Raw genomic sequence first — 21,427 nt, forward strand, 5'->3', positions numbered from 1 at the left:
AAAAACTAATTAATATAAAAGTAATAAGTTTATTATAAACTACTTTAAAAAATTACTTATAAAATAATAATTTTATACTTAAGTTTATAATTTTAAAAGTAAGTTATTAAAAATAATTAAATATATAAAATTTAATATTTTATATTTTTTAAATAATTTAAATAAATAATTATTAATAAAGTATTAAAATTAAATATAAATTAAATTTTTATTATATTTTACTTACTTTATAATTATATTTACTTAAAGCTACTTTTTATTTTTTTTACTAATATAAACTAATTAACTTTAGTTTATTACCTTAGGAATTTACTTTATATTATTTAAGTATTAGATTAGGATATTATAAATATTTAAGTTTTATAATATTTTTATTTTTATTTTTATAACTTTTATATTTTTTTATTTTATTTTATAATAAAGAAATTATTTATTAATATAAAATATATTTTAAAAGTATTTCTTTAAAGTAATTTTTTTAAGTTTATTTTATTTAAGTTTATTAATAAAAATAAAGTTTTATTAATATTTATAAATTAAATAAATTTAGTAATAAAAGTAAAATTAATATTAAAGGTAATTTTTTTAATATTAATATTTAATTCTTTAGTTATAATAATTTAATTTATTACTTAAAGAAATTTAATATTTTTTTAAATAAAAGTTATTAATATATAATATCCTAACCTAATACTTAAATAATATAAAGTAAGTTCCTAAAGTAATAAATTAAAGTTAATTAATTTATATTAATAAAAAAAATAAAAAGTAGTTTTAAGTAAATATAATTATAAAATAAGTAAAATTATAACGAACCAGGTCCTATAGGCACTATAGGTTAGCTGTTTCCAAGGGACAAACCTTAGAGTAGTTCTATAGTTTATGTTAGCGAAGCAGTTAGGTCAGTAGACGAGTAATTTTATTACTAACTGTAGAGTAAAGTGTCTAAATGTTTAATTTAATTACTATAGTAATAATAACTAGCTATCTAAGTATTCTAATAAGTAATATAAAGTGAACTTATATACCTAGTTAACTAAGCTAAATTATCAACAAGTGTAAATAATCCTATCGTAGATTATCTTAGAGTTCTAATAATTTATTAATAAATCGTTAGATTATTAAATAATCTAATAATCTATTCCTAATTGATTAGTCGGTCTAACGTTTATCTAGATCCAGCTACCCTATAGGCCCATTGTCGTAACTATAAGAGTCAGGTCGTAATAAAAATATAATAAAAATTTAGTTTATATTTAATTTTAATATTTTATTAATAATTATTTATTTAAGTTATTTAAAAAGTATAAAAAATTAAATTTTATATATTTAATTATTTTAAATAACTTATTTTATAATATTTCCTTATATATAGTAAGCCTATTACTTTAAATTTAAAGCTTATATATTATTAAGTATATATCTTAGTAAGTTTCTTAAAATTTATTTTAATTAATTACTTCCTTTATACTTTACCTAGTAAGTATATACTTTAGATTAGGTTATAATATAATATAAACTATAATTAATTTATTACCTTAAGAAACTACCCTATACTATTTAGTATAGACTAGTTTATTATAAAAACTAAATTATAATAATAAATAATATTATTTATTATTTCCTAAAGTATATAAAGTATTTATATAAATTATTTTAATTATAAAAATACTAAACTTTATTACTTTTATTTATAATCAATAATTTCATTAATAATTATTTTAAATATTTTACCTTTATATTTTTATTCTTATTTTAAATAATAGTCCTTCCTAAGAAATAATCTTAAAATACTATAGAAAATTATATTATACTTTGTATACTTATTTAAGTTATTCCTAGGGGACAATTTTAAAATACTACAAAAAATTACATTAAAATTTGTATACTTGTCCAAGTTATTCCCCGCAGACAATCTCAAAACACTACGGAAAGTTACATTGCACTTTGTATACTTATGCAAGTTATTCCTAGGGGACAATCTCAAAATACTACAGAAGGTTGCGTTGTAGCATTGATCTTGTGACAACCCTTTTGCATTACATCACGGATTGCGTTATCACACGTACCCACAATGTATACAACCCCCCAAATACCACACTATGACTCGTTTGTTGCATTGGTTGTCCATCCATCAGTCGGAGTTAATTCATAAGGCCGTCTGTCTTATCCACGCCTTACATACTAACTCTTGCAAAAGCTATATATATCATCTTGCCTAGTGGCTTCCAACTCAGATTCCTCCCTTGAAGAAGCAACTCATTCTTCAAGACTCAAGGATAAGAAGGAATATTTACCGTTCTCTTTCCCGTCGTGGTTATCTCAACAGATTCTCCAGTCTCACGAGACATCAGTGTTTTCGGTTGGCAACAACAAGAAGTCGCCTTGTTCTTCACCAGCATCATCACCACCACCGTCACAACAACTTTCAATCATGGCTGAACCAACCCCTCCCACCGAGCTCGGCCGCCTCCGCGTCCTCTCTTCTGCCGCAGGCGTCCGAGTCTCCCCATTGCAGCTAGGCGGCATGTCCATTGGCGACGCCTGGGCCGGTATGATGGGCTCTATGGACAAGGACGCCGCCTTCAAGCTTCTCGACGCCTTCTACGCGGCCGGTGGTAACTTCATCGACACTGCCAATAACTACCAGAACGAACAGTCTGAGACGTGGATCGGTGAATGGCTGACAGCCCGTAAGAATCGCGATTCTGTGGTCCTGGCAACCAAATTCAGCATGGACTATCGCAGCCACGCTCAAGGCACTGGAGTCCCATCTGCCAACTTCGCCGGCAACTCTCGCCACAGTATTCACGTCAGTGTGCGTGATTCGCTGAAAAAATTGCAGACTGATTATATTGGTAAGTGGTTTGACCGTCCGAATCCTGTCCGTAACCATCATGAGAAACCGGAGCTTATATTCACTACGTATTAGACATTTACTACGTTCACTACTGGGACTACACCACATCCATCAAAGAACTTATGGATTCTCTTCACGTTCTTGTTCAGCAAGGCAAAGTTCTGTATCTTGGCGCATCGGATACCCCTGCTTGGATAGTTGCTGCCGCAAACACCTACGCCATCGACCACGGAAAGACACCTTTCAGTATCTATCAGGGCCGTTGGAATCTATTGCACCGAGACTTCGAACGGGATATTATTCCCATGGCTCGCCAATTCGGCATGGCGCTTGCACCGTGAGTGTCCCCTTTGAACCCTGTAAAGACAAGAACATTGGATGACTTGCTGCTAACGCGTCGGCTCCTCAAAATAGATGGGATGTCCTTAGCGGCGGTAAGTTCCAGTCCAAGGCTGAGCTTGAGAGACGCCAGAAGTCAGGCGAGGCGCTTCGCAGCTTCGCAGGAAAGCCTGCCCACCAGAATGCGGATGAGGTCAAGGTAAGCGAGGCGCTGGCCAAAGTTGCTGCCGAGCACGGCACCGAGTCGGTCACATCTATCGCCCTCGCCTACGTCTTGTCCAAGGCGTCCAACGTTTTCCCTATTGTTGGTGGCCGCAAAGTCCAACACCTCCAGGACAACATCCAAGCGCTGAGCATCAAACTTACTCCAGCGCAAATCGAGTACCTTGAGAGCGTCCACCCCTTCAACCCTGGTTTCCCGCACAACTTCATCCCGGCGGACCCCAACGTCACTGGCAAGTCGTTCTTGATCGGGCGTACAAATGCCATGAAATTCCCGAATGCAAACCAGCCAACGTCCATATAAACCCTCTGAATCAGTGTGAATTGGAGGCGTAGCCGCCGATAGTGGGCGTCTCCTCGAGATTACTTTCACGATATACACAGAGAGTTTGTAGCGGCACCCCAATAAGTACTGATGGGGCGTATTGGACGCATATATGAGGTCCCACCATTTTCTGGTGAGAGCATATGATGGTTGCTAGAATGTAGGAGGCTATAGTATACCAGACCGTGTACTAGAATAGAAATACATGATGGCTTTGTGTCCAATGTCGCTACTACTGCTCTTGAACCTCTCCAGCTCATAAAGATTCACAGCCTAAGTGTTGAGACTGTTTCTTTCCAAGATCGTGAATCTCGAGTTTCTTCCACATAGATAACCCCTTTCAACCCCCAAGAACAATTCTAGCCATATCTTCATCTAAAAACCATTGGATCTGAACCATATCTGATCAGCTTCCGTTCTTCCCTTTCTTTTTCTCTGGATTGGATCAACCATATATTCTCGCAAAGTCGCATCACACGGAATAGTGTCACTCAACAAGCGAGGATTGATTGGTACATGTCAAAACGAAGATACTTGAGAGTTTCACAATCCTCATTTCAACCAGGCATCACTGCGAGAACATTAAACAGCGCATACTACAAGCGATCTGAATCTTCATATTACTCTACGTCACATATCTAAAGATGAAGTAATGCTACATAAATATTAGGCAAATATACGAAGGGGATAAAAGAGACGCCGAAGCCGCCAACCCAGACTCCTCTCAGTTGCCATTCTTGATGTCATCGGCAATCTTCTCAGCCAACATATCTGTGTCAAGGTTAGCTAAGGACTTGCATTGGGTTCATTGAGCATGTCGACACTTACAGACTGAGGCTTGCGGGAGTCCAGGAAGGACGAACGGGAAAGCCGAGGCATCAACAACGCGCACTGCAGATATTCCCCACTGTCAGTGTTTAATAATCTCAAGCTTCAAAGGACAATACTCACAGTTCTTCACTCCGTACACACGGGCGTGGGTATCCACCACTGCGTCCGGGTCGCTAGACTTGCCCATCCTGCATGAGGCGCTGGCGTGGTACATAGTATTGAAACTGGTTTGGACTTGAGCGTGAATCTCATCGTCAGTCTGTACCGCGGAGCCTGGGTAGTATTCTGGGCCAATGGTAATGTTGCCCATAACAGGAGCCTCCAAAATCTGTCGTATACGCTTGAATCCAGCAACAACCAGCTCGATATCCCGCTGCGTTGTAAGCCAGTTGGGGTTGATGATCGGCTTATCAGACATGTTTGGCGAAGCAATGGTCACGTTGCCCAGCGAAGATGGAGCAATCAGGGTTGCCAGTAGAGTTGCATACTTGAAGCCGTCATCCGGAGAAGCAGCAGTGGCTGATTCGAAATCTCCGACAAAGGTAGGCAGGGTCAGGTACTGCATCTCGGGCCAGTCGGCAGGAACTTCAGCTAGTTCCTCGAGAGTCGCGGCTGAGAACGAGCTGCGCAGAGACTGTGGGATCTTTTCGTATCCAGCGTAGTCACCTCCCGGGCTGGACAGTGGTCCAGTACCGTCGCGGTTAAACTGATCCTCGGCTTGCAGCATGGTGGCAGGGTCCTCTAGCGAGGTCGCAGTTTCGAGGTTAACACGATACGCAATGCCGAAAAAGACGTGATCACCCATGTTCTGACCAACACCTGGTCGGTCTGCCACAACGGGGATGTTGTGCTTCTTCAGCAGGTCCGCTGGTCCGACGCCTGATACTTGCAGCAACTGCGGCGACATGAACGTGCCACCGGATACAATGACCTCTCGTTTCGCATTAAGAGTATATGTTTGGTTTCCTGTGGTGACTTGCACACCTACTGCGGTCTTGTTGGCGTCGAAGAGGATACGTTCGCCAAGGGTGAGGTCGAAGACCTTCAGGTTTTGGCGACTCAACACGGGCTGGAGATAAGCCGTCGCTGCCGACTCTCTGTGGCCGTTGGTGGGGTTGATTGTCGAAGTCAGCCACGAAGAACCGTTCAAGTTGCCGTTGATAAAGGCGTCGGTTGAGGGGATACCCTCCGAATCCATGGCCAAGGCCACCCATGTGCTGAAGCTTTGCGCCCATGAAGCATATGATACGTGCAAAGGTCCGTCGACAGAGATCGAGCCAGGGGATTCAGATGTCGTGACATTTCTCAGATCACGATTTTCGATCGCCCCAGTAAAGTTCAGACTCTTCTTGTAGTATTTCGATGCCGTTTCCCAGGCGTATGACGAATCTCCCACGGTGTCCGCCCACTTTTGGAGGGCCCCCTTGGCAGTCTGCGTATAGCCCATGTAGTTCAAGTTCGTGCACCCTCCGAGCTGACACATTGTTTGTTAGCTCTCTTCTCACGAAGCCCAACAGTGTGAATGTCATGGTATAGTTTTGCTTACCGACTTTGCGCGGGTATAGTGGACGGATTGCCCATTGATTCCCTAAAACAGCCAGTTAATAACTCAGCAACTGTGACGCGGTAACAGTCGGGCAACATACGGCCTGTGGCGACGTGACAAAGTCCCATTCAACCAAGGGATTCGTGTCATTGGCTGATTTCCCATTGTAGAAGAAATCGTACGCAGGGACCTGGCTCTGGTTACCCGTCACTGACTGAGACCAGGTGCCAGCTTCAATAATGGCAACTGAGACGTTTGGGTCCTCAGACAGCCGAGTGGCAACAGTCAATCCACCAGGCCCGCCACCAACGACGACGTAGTCAAAAGTAAGATCCGGAGCCGTCTCCAGAGGAGCTGCAATAACAAGCCCGCATCTGGAGATGGCCGCCAGGACGGCGAGAGCTTTCGATTTGGCCATGATTCAAAGTTGTCGGTGAAGAGCAGAGGAAAATATGCTCAATGAAGTAGTAAATAACACGAAGACGCGGCTCGAAGCTGCAGATTCAAAGGAAGTGATGTTGAGCAGACAACCCCCTTTAATAGTCCTCATCGTCTGTATCAACAGCCCGAGTTATTTTTTGGACGACGATGGTTGCCCATCCTTTCAGCTGAAAGGATCAGCTGAAAGGAGGCTTGACCTTGTCCTGTAAGCTGACTCCTAGCAGGGAGGCAGCCATGTTGTCTGAAGGATGAGATGGGTGAGAATAGTCCAAGGACATGAGGGAGGAGATGGGTGGGCAAAGTCAAGGACTTGAAGGATGAGCTGGGTGAAAAAAGTCAAGGGTCTGATTCAAGGTGTAGTGCAGTACGCTACTAGACGAGAACCACTGTCTTTGTTTAGCCAACATACCTGGGAGTTTGCTCGGCCTCACAGCGTAAGCAAGAGGATCGGTTATGCCGATTTGTCCGTGGTACATGTATCTTCAACAAGGCTGCGATAGGCATGGAACACTTGGGGGCGGGAAACGGCACCACGGTCCTGGGTCATCTACCTCTATACTGTATATTATACTATTATCCAAGCTTTGTTTATATTAACTGATATTCATAAGGTCGCTTTATAATAATAATTTATAAAAATAATTGACTAATTACAAATTTATTTTTTTAATGCTTTATTTTCCTTAATATTTACATAATATTTTAAAAAATTAAGAACAAAAATAAGTAATACTAAATTATATTGGCCAATAATACATTGAACAATACAAGGATACCAAATCTTTTACAATTATTTTCACCAAATAATCTCTTGATATTATTATATTATAATATGCGATGTATTTCTCCACTTCATCTTGTCCCATGAACGAGATATTTGAAATCAATAGAGCCTTGCTCACTACCCTTGTAAAGAGCCCCGGTTCTCATCCATGCATTATTTACCAATTCGGCCTCATAATACTCTAGGTAATATATGACCCAATGCTAAAGGACAAGCAGGCCACTCTCGAAAGACACTCCTGCGAAGTACAATACCTTTGGTTCTCTACTTTTCGCCTAACCCCGTCACATCAGCCGATTTTTCCACCCACCTTCAATTAGCATTGCTCTTGATCAGCTCCTGCTGAAACTACGGCCTCCCCGCATACATGGACTCTTCAGAGCAGTCACATCTGGCTGGCGCCTCGTCTCCGCTTGATGTCAAGGTCCCAACATCCTCGAGTATCGTGGATGTAAGGGTTCTTGATACGTACGTGAATTCTATCCTTTGGTCAAGATTTTAGACTTGAGTCGTACAACCATCTAATCGCACATGCACAACACACAGCAATACACGCCTGTACCTGAAGCCGGGGGTATTCTGGGAGCCAATTTTAGAAGGCTTCGAGGGACCCAATGCGCCCGTTTACTGCTTTCTTGTGTCTCACGGCAACCGACACATCATCTTTGATCTTGGGGTGCGTACCGACTGGGAGAACTATGCGCCCAATATAGTGAAGCTCGTCAAGGCTACTACGACGGTTTCAACTGGCGACAAGGACATTGCGTCCTTGCTTGATGACGACGACAGCGGCCTGGGTATTCGTAGCTCTGACATTGAGGCAATTGTGTGGTCTCATAGCCACTTTGACCACGCGGGGGATCCGTCACGGTTTCCACCCAGCACACAGCTCATTGTCGGGCCCGGCGTCAAGGCAAGCTCATGGCCGGGTTACCCGTCTAATCCCGACAGTGTTGTGCTCGACAGCGATGCTGCTGGCCGGGTTGTACGCGAGATCAGTTTCGACAACACAGGGCTGCGAGTTGGCCGTTTTGATGCATTCGACTATTTCGGCGATGGGTCTTTCTACCTCCTTAATGCCCCAGGTCATGCTACCGGACACATGTGTGCTCTGGCACGCACGACTGTCGATCCACCGTCCTTTGTTTTCATGGGTGCCGATGCGTGCCATCACCCAGGTGTGCTACGGCCATCGCAGTATCTTACTCTTCCCCAGCCGACATCTTCAGGATCACAGTATCTGAGCAGCTACGGCGGTTGTCCAGGAGATCTGCTAACGCAACTGGGTAAATGGAAGAAGAGTCTCCAAGAGCCCTTTTTCGAAGTGGCCCGTGGGCCCTTGTTCCCTGATCATGATGCAGCCGTGGACACTGTCGCCAAGATTCAGGAACTAGACGCTGCCGGCAATATTTTCGTTCTTATCGCACACGACGACTCCCTGGGTGACAAATTGCCACTTTACCCGGCTCGATTGAACAATTGGGAAGCAAAGGACCTGGGCAAAGCCACTCGGTGGTTGTTTTGTAAAGAGCTAGAACATGTTAAGCCATAAACACACAATGAACACCTGAAGAGGAGTTGTTTATTAGTGATGACATAGTAAATTCAACATTCAATTGCCTTCTATCTTTGGAGTAGACACTTGAGAGGATGCTTTCAAAGGTTCACTAGAGGCTTGTATCTTTGGCATGAGTCTATGCGAGATGGTGGCACTGTGCTACAGGGCGCTCGAAAGTACAATACTGGAGGACAAGAGTCTGGGGCTTCAGAAGAAGCGATCTAAGCGTGCCTGTTTGCAAACCAACATGGATGTGGACATGGCGGCGTTGGAAGAGACCAATTTTCTCTATGTCAAATCTATTACAAAACACTTCATAATCTCATTATCAATATTCGCAATATTTGGCAAATCAGCGTATGCAGTGAGGAGATAATGATCAGGGTTGGTGAAACAAGTTGACCTGTTGCGATAAACGCGGCTTGCACCAAATCTGTGTGCCAAAGAGAGAAATGATATTCATTGAGTTGTATCCTGCACAGCTACTTGAGATAAACACATCGACACTTTCCTCGTTAACAGGACTACCTGCAGTAGTGCAGACACATTGCGGCCCAAGTTAAAGGAGGGCACTAACAGTGCATTGCCTGACTTCCTAGTCATGGCGGAGATAATGTGGCTGCTAACTCCTCGATGTAATGCATGACTCGCATTAGTAATAGCTGTGATGATTCTAGAACCACAAGATCTACTGAAGTCCGCGGATCTGAAGCATCAAGCCGGCGGTGAGCGTCATCACGAGACGTTGTATAGGATCATGATGGAAATGACATATGATATACCAGTGGTACTCGAGTTGACAGTTGAAAGCGAAGAGACTCTGATTACTTGATCAGTTGATCCTTCTTCCCGTCCTGTGTTTCCACCAGTCCAATCACGATTTACTACGTCATACTCGCTAGCCCTGCCCTTGAGGTTGCAATGCCCAAGTGACATTCTGATGCACTTTACCTATTATGGCAGAAGTTCCGGCTCCACAGTTAATGTAGCAGTTGTCTTGTCTACCTTGCAGTCAGCCGCAAGGTGTTTCTACATTCACAAGCTGCGCCTCATTCATAAACATTTTTTTTTTCTCTTCGTATTACCGCGTTGTGCGCAGTAATTCCGTGCCGCGCCGTGCTGCAAGACTTGCCGTTGTCTCACAGGTTAAATACGAAACTGCACCACTTAGCCTAAAGTAAATATTTTTCTTACTAAACAACCCGTTATAATTTTTAAATAATAATATTAAAATTTAGGAATTTATAACGTTATATGTTGTATAAGATGCTTCTTGGATATATTTATTATATATATTATAATTGACTTAGTTGAGAGTATACATAACATAATAAAAGTCTTTGGTAAACTATGAAGTATTCCCTTGTGTATACAGTAGATCTTCACTTTGTAATCCACGTTGTATAAAATTTGTTCGTTAAAGGCAACTGCTATTAACCCCTAAATCTACGTAGTATACTATACCATCACCCGCCTAAGTAGCTGTTCCCAGCGGTTCAATGTTACATTTAGGTAGGGGGATTTCAGTAATTCATGCTATACATATTGTAGTATCAAGGCCACTCAATGTCTAGCGTATGCCCCTTAATTTCGGCGTTAAACCACTCCACAAGCTCAATACGCGTCTCACAAGTCCGCGAACCTTCAAGCACACTACTTTTCACAACGGCCTTAATCGTCTCCGTCAACTGTTTCTGCGCCAGGTTTCTTCCTATACATGCTCGCAAACCAGCTCCAAACATCAGTAAGCTCCTGTCCATATTGGGTCTCTTCAACCCATTGTCCCTACCACCCTCGAGCCATCTCTCAGGCCTGAATGCAAATGGATCTGGAAATACAGCTGGATCATGGTGCACAATATACGGCGCAACTCCAACAATAGTACCTGGTGGGATGTAGACATCTCCGACTAACATGCCCTTGGCGGGAACAACTCGTGTCATGCGAGTTGGATTAGCCATACCCACTCGCAAGCCTTCCTTGATGACAGCAAGTAGGTATGGCTGTTCTTGCAGGGCTAAGCCTTCGTCTTCAGTCTCTGCCGCCTGCAGTTCTTCCTTCAGTCGGCGCAGGCAGTCCTGATTCTGCACCAAATGAAACAGAATTGTGGCCAACTTAACGGCTGTGGAGTCAGAACCGGCGAATACGACGGCCTGGCACTGAACTTCGGTCTCCGAAGGTGTAATTCCCGCTGCCAAAAGTCGAGTTTGGTACGAGTCTTGCCTTTTGGCGGGATCGACTTCAAGAGTCTGGCTGACTAGACGACGCGCAAACGAGTCCATGCTGGCAAAACATCTGCCCACTTCCTCGCTGAAGCTAAAGCGGCTGTAGAGAGAGTACATGAATTTGAAAAGCCAGTTTGGAAGCAACGAGAAGCGCGAAAACCCCACAATGGCGAATATGAATGGGTTTATGCTGAGCTTGGCATCCCGCCGCTTCTCCATGGGAAGTTGCTGGTGCTCGGCCAGACCACCGTACGGCTCGTTCAGCAGATAGCCAGTCACAACGTCCAGAGAGAGACGGGCGCACTGGTCTAGGATATCCAACTTGGCATGGTTCGTCTTGCAGTCGGCTTTGAGACTAGCGAGCTGGGTGACAAACTCTGAGACACATTCATGGATAACACCTCCATGTAAAGAAGCAGTGCGAAGACGAGCTGTTGAGAAAAGGGGCGCAACAGCCTTGGCGCGCAAGTCACGATAATCGGTGTCCAGGCTCGAAAAAATGGTAGTTACAGGTCCCATGTTGAAGTTGGCGTATCTGGCATCCTTCGCAAACCCACCCCCAGCCACATAAATAGTGTGAATAGAAGCGCCATCAGATACAGAAACTGAGTTTGGTGCTACTCGTAGCACTTTTGTATCATAAACTTTGTGATAATGGCGAAGGACACGGGCTTCGAGGCCCAGGTAGCTGATCACATAGAGGAAAATTGAAGATGTCCTTGCTAACAGCGGGCCAGGAATGTGTTTGAGAGGATGAAAATAAAGCCGGTAAAGAATGACGGATAATAATGCCAAAGCGGCGACTAGGCACACAGCCGCAGGCGTAGCACCTTGCAGTGCCGCCTTGACGTATGCCTCTGTTAGTCTCATTATCCGTATTTAGTGACCCATGGAATTGTGGTAGGTCAAGGACAGATCGTCTCGCTATTTCAGAACAATTCGAGTCGACGAACAGCATCCGGACACTTCGGGGGCTTATCGTCTTCTAAGCAGCAGTGCGGTGTGATGGATGTCAGCCTAGACCAGTCGAACCACCAATGACCAGGGAGGAGGAAAGGGCGGGAGAGAACATGGGCAAGATTGGCTCAGAATTCGTGATGATGATGATGTGCTTATTGCCGGCTCGGCAACATTCGTAATCCGGCCAAAGGAGTCATGCTATCTTGAGTCGAGTACTGTAACTTTGACGATGCATGACAGGGGGCTGAATATACCCTTGCTGCAGCTTGCAGGGTTAACGATCCATGCAAGTTTGGCTACCCATGCAGGACGGGCCGTTGTCGTTCTTGTGGAGCTCGTCATCCATGTCTAATGCAGAATCCACCCCCACGATAAAGTAACGTGTTATTTCAGACCCACATTCATCCCGCATTGCATTGACAACTTTAGCTTACCCTGTATACCTCATGATCACAAAAATAAATAATCCAAGGTTAATAAATACCCTATAAAATAACTCGTTAACTATTAAAGATATAATATGTTAATAAAATTAAATTCTAAATCAATTACCTTCACGAAGCTTTTGGAAGTTTATATATAATACTTTTATTTACATTATCAATAAATTCAGCAATGGAATTTACAATAAACTAAGTACATAGCGTAGTTATATATAAATATTAAAATATTAAGAAAACTCCAATTTCAATATTATATATATATATATATACTTATTTATAGTGATTATTGGAAAATATAATGATTATATATTTTTTAGTGGTGTATAATAAAGTAGTTGTAAACAGTTTGTTATTTACTAACCTGGTTAACTAATAAAAAGTAATGCTGTCTCTAACAAACAATTCCAAAACAGTGCCATAGTTAAGCAAATACACAGTGACAACTCAGTGCCTGTTGGATCAACTTGCATTGGTACAAGGAGGTAAGACAAAAGGCGCCTTTATCGGAGACTTCGCTGGCTAGCGGAACATATCCCCCATAAAGTATTACAGTAGCTGCTACTAGTATACAAAAATCGCAGAACCTGCTGACAATCGGAAATGGTTAGTGTGTATCTAACAACCAACCTCAGCGTCTGAGAAACATATTAAACTCTCGAAACGTCAATGACAACCTCCAACACATTGAACTCATCTACATTCTAAGATGGGTGTCCCAGCTGTATTGGGCATCCTTAATGGATTTCTTACACAGACGAATCTCATAGGTCTTGCTGGTCTGTGGATAGCGTATTATATACTCTGGGCGTTATATAATATTTCACCCTTTCATCCTCTGAGCCACATACCTGGTCCGAAGCTTGCAGCTGCGACGTTCCTCTATGAAGCCTGGTATGATCTAATTCTACATGGGAGGTACACGCACGAGATTAAACGAATGCATGAGATTTATGGTAAAATGATATGGTGTGGAAACGCCAGTAGCCATGGCTGATGTTGTCAACTAGGTCCTGTTGTGCGCATTAATCCCGAGGAGCTGCACTTTGATGACATTGCGTTTGTTGATGAGATCTATGCCGGCGGAGGTCGCAAGCGTGATAAACAGCAACACTTTTTGAACTTTGTCGCTGGGCCAATCGTTTCGTCTATGTTCGCCACCCTGGATCACGATCATCATCGGATCAGACGGAGCGCGATGAACAAGTTTTTCTCACGAGCACAAATTTTGAAGCTTGAATCCAATATCAGGGAGCTTGTCGACCAGCTATGTGACAAGATGATACGTTTAGGTAGGTCATATGACAAAGAACAAGATTCCGAGACAGCTTCTAACAGTAAAAGGGGAACAAAATGGAGATCCACTGGACGTGACCACATCCTACAGCTGTTTCACTTCAGATGTCATTTCGGGCTACTGCTTTGGAGAGCCTTTTGGATTTATATCGCAGGTAAGAATGATTCTCATTGGAAGAGATATATATCAACTCGTGCTGAAAGAATTATTTGAAGGAAACTTGGTATCCAAATTTCAGGGAACCTTTGGGAGCGATTCTCGGAACTACGTACGTTTTCCGTTTTTTCCCGCCTCTGAAGATTCTCACCAATATTGCTCCGCTGTTTGCCAAATTGATGAGAGAGGATATCGCAAAAATGTTGGCAGAGTCGAATGAGAGAATGCCTGCTCGCATACGCAAAGCTAAACAAGAGCACGAGTCTGGCAAACTACAGGATCGTGGGAGTATTTTTGCGGCGATACTCGGCTCTTCTTTGCCAGATGAAGAGAAAACGGACTACCGACTAGGTGGCGAAGGCTTCTCCATGATCTCGGCCGGTACTGAGACGACTGCGGTAAGACTGATAGCTCAAGGCCAGACATAGTCCAAAGTTCTAACATTCGCATAGTGGACTCTAACTGTAATCACTTTTTACCTCCTGAATCAGCCTGAAACCTTAGAGCGGTTGACAAAAGAATTACAAGATGCAGATGCCATCAACCTAACATGGGTTGCTCTTGAAAATCTGCCATACCTTAGTGCAGTCATTACCGAAGGCTTGCGACTTTCCTATGGCGTCACAGCCCGAATACCCAGAATTGCATCTAAAGAAAATCTGATATACCAGGGCCAATTCAACGGCCATGAAGTCAAATATGTTATTCCATCCGGCACACCTATGGGCATGTCCAACGCTATCAATCACCACAATGAAGAAGTGTTCCCCGATTCGAATGTATTCAAGCCTGAGCGATGGCTCGACATAGAGGAAGCTCAACGGCGCCGAATGGAGAGCAGCTTGACGTCGTTTTCCAAGGGCAGCAGGGTGTGCTTGGGAATGAAGTAAGTTTCCACATTCACAGATATGCAATGGCCACTAATTTATCCATATTCAAGTCTCGCGTACTGTAACTTGTTCTTATCAGTAGTGGCTCTGACCTTGCGTGTCTTTCCGCGAACCAAATTGTATGAAACCAGTGTCGATGATGTGAAATACGACTACGACTTGTTTGTTCCAATGCCCAAGAAGGAAAGTAAAGGGGTTAGAGTAGTCATAAATTAGGAATTTGCGCGCTGGATGCTATGGCTTTGTTATATACGTAATAAAGTTGACCGTTCAGGACATCATAAATATTGAATCTATGTTGCCCGTAGCATAACAGAGTGACCTACGAGGAAATTTGTGAACAGAAACAAAACAACACAGTGAATGAATTTGGACAGGATAAATGCACAGAAGTGAACAGCAAGGTTCAGAAACAATTGCTGCAATACTTTTGCAATGCGATGATATGCGCATAATCACTTTGCGGCCCCTATTCTTTTGCACGCCTCTTGCTCAGCTATTGGCGAAAAGTTTAGGAGGCACTGATATGATATATTGTACTTGTTATTCACTTCTTTCTAGCACAGTTTAAAGTGTGAAGCAAGTCGACGATGAAATTGGTTTGCGCTATATTATCGACTATAGTATTCTAAGGATACACTATAACGTTCTGCGTGAGGAGTCATGCGACGCAGTATACAGTATTGGCAGTGCGTCCATCCATCCTTTAGAAACTTATGCCAACTCGGCCTCCAGGATAGCTTGAGCTGCCAGAGGTGATCTCCAAACCCGGATGACCTTGTATCCCGCTGACTGAAGCAGAGCATGCCAGGCGCTCTCGGTCCTTTCTAGCCCTGCAACCAGAACCATCATGGTCAAGTCGTATGATGTTGCATGCGGGTGGGCTGAGACCTCTGGGACTATGTGATCATGAATCAGAAGTTTGCTGTAACCAGGCTTCAGAGCATCCCGGAGCATTTGGAGAATCTTGCGAGCCGGCTCATCGGCCCAGTCGTGCAGAACACCATGCATATAGTAGACACGGGAACCTGTGATAATTTGTCAGCCGTAAAGTTTTGCCCGAGGCACACAATGGTGCTCACCTTTGATCGGTTGGGGCTGGAAGAAGTCGTGAGGAATTTTGTTCACGGGGTCAGGGCACTTTGACAGTGCAATCACTCCGGGCTTGTCCTCCAGATACAGCCGTGCAGCCGTCTCTGGAAATTCCTTGCGAAACTTCTCGATATCATGACCGACATTTCCTCCTACGTCAACAATGAGAGGCTGACTAGGATCCGAACCATTGATAAAGGCCTCGGCAGGGATAATGTTCACCCAGCTAGCCTGGTTGGCCATGACACCTCCCATGACATGGTTGAAAGATGCGCCTTCTTTGGGATGATCTGCGTAGTATTTGAACAAATCTCCCTTGTAATCTTTGGCATACTGAAACACGCCATCATCAGGGTCTATAGGCGTCTGGTAACGTGTTTTCTGGAGATACTTTGGCATCCGATGGAAACAAGGAATGGCAGCATCATACCTGTGGTAGCGGTTTAGCGTCGTAATTTGCGATAGTAGGGTCTCAACTTACAGATAATTGATCCACTCCCCGAAGACGGGCTGGAGGAGAGACAGAGAGAAGGCCGTAGGCTTGTACACACTTGCTGAAACTTCTTGAAGAACATGGTTCACTGCTAAATGCCGCAGAATACGAGCTACTTGATGTCAGGTCGGTTCTGTGCTGAGGCTTTTTCTCCCATTCTCAGGGTACAATTTTGTTGTCCAAGTGCAAAGACTTACAGAAGAGCTGCTTATCACACTGAACCAAGTCCGCCAAGGTGTCACTTTTTTCTGGCCCATCACCTCTCTCATGCCACTTCTCAAACAACTGCAAATCTTTGGCCACCTTCAAGCTGGCTTCAAGAGCAGGCTTCATAATAGCACAACGTTAATACTCGTAGAAGGAAGCCTGGGATGTCTTGGACTTGCCTGGTTCATACACAGCCTTGCAACAGCCTCCCAGGGCGTCTCAAGGCGGCTTACAAGAGCATACGCAGCCAAAAGGACATTGCTTCGATCGCCATCGGCTGCGAAGTCCTCTGGTTTGATGGAATTCAAGCTCTTGAGAACCTCATCAACTGATCGAGTGGATGATCCCATTGTTGCGGTTGCTCTGTGAGTGTCGATAGATTCTGTTGGAAGCAATTATTTCAGGGGATTCTCAGGCAGGCAAATGGGTTGATAATACTATTTCAACCACGTTTCTCATACAAGAAGTTATCGTAATGTCATATCCCAACATTCATTTATCTAAGTGACGTCTCAGGTACCTGAGAACTTTTGTAAGCCGGTGGTGGAGAACACAGGGGTTGCCGAAAGGTCGTATGCATGTAAGACAGAGCGAGATTGGTTGCCAAATATGGAAGTGGAAAACGAGTATTTACCCGGGCGATCTCTGACTAGCCATATGCATGTAAGACGCGAAGAGACCAGGTGCCCCCACGATCTCTGCCCAGGTGATATCGGGTTCCGGTTAGTTTCCGTACTATCTCCACTAGTACCTAGTACAGTGGGACGCAAAAGCAACGACTAGCCTTATATCCTAGTATTCAATTGTTGGGAAAATCTATATATAGTGCTATTTTATATATTTAACAAATCTTAATTATATAAATATAATGGAAAATATTACTTTAAATAATTATATTGCTGCTTATAACTTAATGTACTTTGAAATTCTTCTTTAATATATTTGTTTCTTTTTAAAAAGAAATATCTAATAAATTAAGTTTATAAGAATTATATTATATATTAATTTATGTGGTATATATTTATTTATTCCTTTGTTTTAAAACTACTATTTGAAATTAAAAATACTTTGTAAAATTTCAAAATCTTTTAATATTATAAAGAATAATCTAAATTAAATATAAATTATTAAACTTTTATAAATATATATTTAATTAAATACTAATATATATTTGTTTTATATTCTCCTTTCAATTAAATCTTACTTTACGTTTGGTTACTGGAGGCTTTTGTGTTACTACGTAGTTGCCTTGACATTGCTTATCTGCTGCAATGCATTGAGGTTGCAGAGCGGGAGGAACGTGGCCTTTCCATGGGTAGTGGACAACTCAGTCCGAGGTGGAACTAGATTTCGGACTTCATAATCTCTCACCGATATACGTGCCACAAGGATATGAATATGTAACCTTCTTGTTTGGTCGCTAGCTTTAAGCAAGATAGTGTACACTTCCAACGCGGACGTCAAAATAGCAAGGACTATTAGTCACAGAGAGAGTGATGATGAAATGCATTGCATGATTAGAAATATACTTGACTATTGAAGTAAAGATCTAAACATAGTGCCATTATGGAATGTTTTCGGTAAGGATTATTTGGTGTTAGTAAATTGATATTACATTGAATATTTTTACTTTTTGCCAATGGCTTCATTTGCGAAAGTGACCTGATTATTTGTTTTATAAATGAAAGAGCCTTTGTTGCATCATCATGGTTTAGTTGTTTGCAGCAACTGTGAAATTTGTCCTATTTAAGCTGGACAAATCCATTTGTAAACTATAATATTTAGTGTCAAGTTTATTCATTTTCCAACAGAAATCTGCGAGGCATTGGTTGTCTTGGATGAGCACAATGAACAAGACGCTCGTAACTGCCATCAATGCATCGGCAGAGTTATTTTCAAGTTTCAGAGATGGCTTCGATGGAGTCCGGCTTTTGTGGCTGGCTGTGGTAGCAACAATTGCCGTTGTCTTTGTGCACCTGTTTCAAACCTGGTGGTCGTTGAGACATATTCCAGGGCCCTTCTTGGCCAGCATCACCAACCTGCAAAGAGTCTGGTGGGTGAGAACCGGGCGTGCACATCTATATCACCAAGCTGTTCATGCCAAATATGGCGACATTGTACGGATTGGACCTCATATGGTGTCTGTCAGCAACCCCGAAGCTATTCAGACAATCTATCCAATTAGATCCGGGTTTCCCAAGGTTTGTGTCTTGTTCTAGACCATTACCGCAGTGTCTAGAATGATGCAATGCTAACAATAGGTTTCTCTCTTAGAGTGACTTTTACAGTGCATTGCGTCCATATTCTAGTGAGCGTGGCTCTATGCTACTGGTGTTCAACACACAAGATGAACAAATGCATAAGCGGCTCAAAAGTCCCATTGCTCCGCTTTTTTCACTCTCAAACACTGTCACATTCGAAGGACTAGTCGATGATGTACTTGCCTGTCTGTCTGAACAGCTGGACAAGCGCTTCGTGGACACTATGGAAATACTCGATTTTGGCAAATGGGTGCAATATTTCGCTTTCGATGTTATGGGAACCATGTCCTTTTCCAAACGATACGGATTCCTTGATCAAGGCCGAGATGATGAGGGAATGTTAGACGCTATTTTCAATTACATGAAGACTGCGGCACCAGTACGTATTTTGTTGGGTGCTTCCGTTGACGACTCATGTAATCTGACTGAACATGTCTCCCAGATGACACAGATTCCTTGGCTAGACCCCTGGTTCTATAAAAACAAGATTGTCCACAGCTTTAGACGGACTCCGGGAATGTCAATTCTTGGGGTTGTGAGCAAAGCCATTCGAGAGCGACTGGACGGTAACGACGACGCTGGCACGCAAAGTAGCGGGAAGGACTTTCTATCTCGCTTCCTTGAGATTCATCGGGCTAACCCAGATTTGCCACCATGGTAGGAATATCCTCACTTGCGGTGCTTGGGATATTTATGAGCCGTTATTAACACAATCTACAGGGCGTCAACTGCTTGGACGTTTTCGAATGTTATAGCAGGCTCTGATTCAGTTGGCTCTGTAATGCGAACGATTCTGTGGTATGTGCAATTAAAGCCTGATCAATCAGGTTCATCTCCCTCTAATCACCTTGTGGATAACAGGCTAACAATCTTGCAGTAAGTCATATGTAGCGAGTGAAAGAAATAGGCGGTTAATCTTTTTAGCAGACAACCTGGTAACTCATCCGGACACGCTCCAAGCACTGCAGCGTGAACTAGACGCTGCAAATCTCTCCCGCCCATATCCCAAATGGAACGAGGTCCGCGATTTGGAATATCTGGACGCATGCGTCCAGGAGGCTGTGCGCATACATCCACCGTTTGCTCTTCCCTTTGAGCGGGTTGTTCCCGTCGGCGGAGTTAACGTAATGGGCAAGTATCTGCCGGAAGGCGTTTTCGTCGGTAGTAATCCATACGTGGTCAACCGACACAAACCCACATTTGGCGAGAACGTAGAAGATTGGAGTCCGGAGAGATGGCTTGGTGGCGAAGGTCACAAGAAGAAACTTGAGCAGAGTATACTCACCGTAAGTGTTGGAGTTCGTGAATTGGGCCGTTGAACAGTATAGGAACTAACGGTGAGCACAGTTTGGCGCCGGGAGACGTGTTTGTCTTGGAAAGTACATCGGTTTGTTCGAAGTTAAGAAGCTAATACCGTTTCTGATTCTCAACTACGAGGCAAGTTACCATATCCCCGAGTGTTGGAACATTGGAGCTGCTACTGACAGAGAATTGCAGATTCAAATCATCGACCCCAAGGCTCTAACGGTGGAGAACGGTTTTTTTTTCAAGCAGGAAGGTTTCAATTGCAGAATAACAAAACGCGAGCAGTCATCAACAGACTAGAGAATTCAGTCTCTCAAATTGGCAAGCCCCGCGAGATACATCGATGACAATAAGGGGGTCAACATTTGTGCACAGATAATTATTTGAAGAGACTGCAAAACTATTGAGCTTTGTCCCAAATTGACACTAAAGATCGCAGCATGTCTGTACTAGATTAATTTGTGAATCAAAGTAGTAGGCTAAGACAGAATCTGCAATATCATTGTGACTCAAAGCCCGTCAGTAACTCCTTTGACTAAATGGTACACAACTGAACCATAGGAGAGAGCAAATACGGACACCCAGCGTCTCGCCTTAAACATCCATCCGGTTAACGGCTATACGATATTTGATGACTTTCAACCAGCCATTGTCTCACGCTCTTTATAAACTGTAACTGGCCAAATACACGGCTCAGTATCATACCGTATTCCCTCGTATACTTTAGCAGTGGGGAGTTTTGATCCTAGTGTTATGCTAACATAGAAAGGTTAGCCCACTCGTCCTCCTCTAAAAAACAGAGTGTAGATCGGAGACTCTCCGCCGCCCAATTCTTTCAATGAAATAGAATAGCTACATAAAATACTCAAATTCGTGCTGCTGTCTCTCCGAAACTCACTTGTTTATTGAATAGTTCTTAAAATTGTCAATTAGACACTTGGAGAAGGCATAAATGGTAGCATCTATTGTATCTAGTTTTGGTGAAATTTGCACACTTGAACAGAGTCCCTAGGGTAGGATGTTCTCCAGACTCGGGTACGAGTATGTCATAGGTAGAGTAAGTGGTAGTCGTCATTAACGCCCTATAGAGATCCCTGCCTAAACCCCACGCCGGATTCCAGAAAACAAGCATTGTAGTACTCCGCAGCTTAGTAGACTGCGGAGTACTACAATACCGTTAGTTAGGCCGTCTTCA

The 21,427-nt window shown here is 43.0% G+C and overlaps 7 protein-coding genes across 7 annotated transcripts; 4 read left to right on the forward strand and 3 right to left on the reverse strand.

Annotated features, from left to right (window-relative positions):
• Nucleotides 1-2,195: 2,195 nt before the first annotated feature.
• M431DRAFT_502101 (hypothetical protein) lies at nucleotides 2,196-3,978 on the forward strand. Its single transcript, XM_024918093.1, has 3 exons — nucleotides 2,196-2,858; nucleotides 2,933-3,197; nucleotides 3,275-3,978. Exons 1-3 carry the CDS (start codon nucleotides 2,435-2,437, stop codon nucleotides 3,723-3,725), a joined length of 1,140 nt encoding a protein of 379 aa, XP_024779550.1. The 5' UTR covers nucleotides 2,196-2,434; the 3' UTR covers nucleotides 3,726-3,978.
• Nucleotides 3,979-4,470: 492 nt separating this feature from the next.
• Nucleotides 4,471-6,541, reverse strand: M431DRAFT_71053 (GMC oxidoreductase; the record flags this gene model as incomplete). The annotated part of the gene is made up of 5 exons (XM_024921852.1): nucleotides 4,471-4,517; nucleotides 4,575-4,637; nucleotides 4,698-6,051; nucleotides 6,124-6,165; nucleotides 6,224-6,541. 5 exons carry the CDS (start codon nucleotides 6,539-6,541, stop codon nucleotides 4,471-4,473), a joined length of 1,824 nt encoding a protein of 607 aa, XP_024779551.1.
• A 1,174-nt stretch (nucleotides 6,542-7,715) lies between these two features.
• On the forward strand, nucleotides 7,716-8,900 carry M431DRAFT_70982 (hypothetical protein; the record flags this gene model as incomplete). Its single annotated transcript, XM_024921843.1, has 3 exons — nucleotides 7,716-7,816; nucleotides 7,895-8,176; nucleotides 8,315-8,900. The coding sequence occupies 3 exons, from the start codon at nucleotides 7,716-7,718 to the stop codon at nucleotides 8,898-8,900; spliced, it is 969 nt and encodes a 322-aa protein (XP_024779552.1).
• Nucleotides 8,901-10,558: 1,658 nt separating this feature from the next.
• Nucleotides 10,559-11,935, reverse strand: M431DRAFT_40927 (hypothetical protein; the record flags this gene model as incomplete). Its single annotated transcript, XM_024914932.1, has 1 exon — nucleotides 10,559-11,935. A coding segment is annotated over one exon (1,377 nt), but the record flags the coding sequence as incomplete, so codon positions are not given.
• A 1,305-nt stretch (nucleotides 11,936-13,240) lies between these two features.
• M431DRAFT_5 (hypothetical protein) lies at nucleotides 13,241-15,090 on the forward strand (the record flags this gene model as incomplete). The annotated part of the gene is made up of 6 exons (XM_024917873.1): nucleotides 13,241-13,487; nucleotides 13,542-13,823; nucleotides 13,876-13,982; nucleotides 14,044-14,382; nucleotides 14,437-14,870; nucleotides 14,925-15,090. 6 exons carry the CDS (start codon nucleotides 13,241-13,243, stop codon nucleotides 15,088-15,090), a joined length of 1,575 nt encoding a protein of 524 aa, XP_024779554.1.
• A 387-nt stretch (nucleotides 15,091-15,477) lies between these two features.
• On the reverse strand, nucleotides 15,478-17,034 carry M431DRAFT_514454 (hypothetical protein). The gene is made up of 5 exons (XM_024920240.1): nucleotides 16,846-17,034; nucleotides 16,657-16,786; nucleotides 16,448-16,571; nucleotides 15,957-16,396; nucleotides 15,478-15,902 (listed from the first exon to the last, which is right to left on the reverse strand). The coding sequence occupies exons 1-5, from the start codon at nucleotides 17,014-17,016 to the stop codon at nucleotides 15,589-15,591; spliced, it is 1,179 nt and encodes a 392-aa protein (XP_024779555.1). The 5' UTR covers nucleotides 17,017-17,034; the 3' UTR covers nucleotides 15,478-15,588.
• A 1,479-nt stretch (nucleotides 17,035-18,513) lies between these two features.
• Nucleotides 18,514-20,532, forward strand: M431DRAFT_488675 (hypothetical protein; the record flags this gene model as incomplete). Its single annotated transcript, XM_024916585.1, has 8 exons — nucleotides 18,514-18,565; nucleotides 18,680-18,867; nucleotides 18,941-19,306; nucleotides 19,370-19,584; nucleotides 19,648-19,725; nucleotides 19,835-20,213; nucleotides 20,275-20,364; nucleotides 20,425-20,532. 8 exons carry the CDS (start codon nucleotides 18,514-18,516, stop codon nucleotides 20,530-20,532), a joined length of 1,476 nt encoding a protein of 491 aa, XP_024779556.1.
• Between the last annotated feature and the right edge of the window lie 895 nt (nucleotides 20,533-21,427).

The sequence above is a fragment of the Trichoderma harzianum genome, assembly GCF_003025095.1.
Source record: "Trichoderma harzianum CBS 226.95 unplaced genomic scaffold M431scaffold_1, whole genome shotgun sequence".
Lineage (NCBI taxonomy): Eukaryota > Fungi > Ascomycota > Sordariomycetes > Hypocreales > Hypocreaceae > Trichoderma > Trichoderma harzianum.

Bases quoted from the DNA above. Each gene is read 5' to 3' on its own strand.
- M431DRAFT_502101 (XM_024918093.1), top strand. From the start codon at position 2,435: ATGGCTGAACCAACCCCTCCCACCGAGCTCGGCCGCCTCCGCGTCCTC. The intron at 2,859-2,932 runs GTAAGTGGTTTG...ACTACGTATTAG, and splicing joins ATTGCAGACTGATTATATTG to ACATTTACTACGTTCACTAC. The intron at 3,198-3,274 runs GTGAGTGTCCCC...TCCTCAAAATAG, and splicing joins TTCGGCATGGCGCTTGCACC to ATGGGATGTCCTTAGCGGCG.
- M431DRAFT_514454 (XM_024920240.1), bottom strand. From the start codon at position 17,016: ATGGGATCATCCACTCGATCAGTTGATGAGGTTCTCAAGAGCTTGAAT. The intron at 16,572-16,656 runs GTAAGTCTTTGC...GACATCAAGTAG, and splicing joins GTGTGATAAGCAGCTCTTCT to CTCGTATTCTGCGGCATTTA. The intron at 16,397-16,447 runs GTAAGTTGAGAC...CCGCTACCACAG, and splicing joins GGGGAGTGGATCAATTATCT to GTATGATGCTGCCATTCCTT.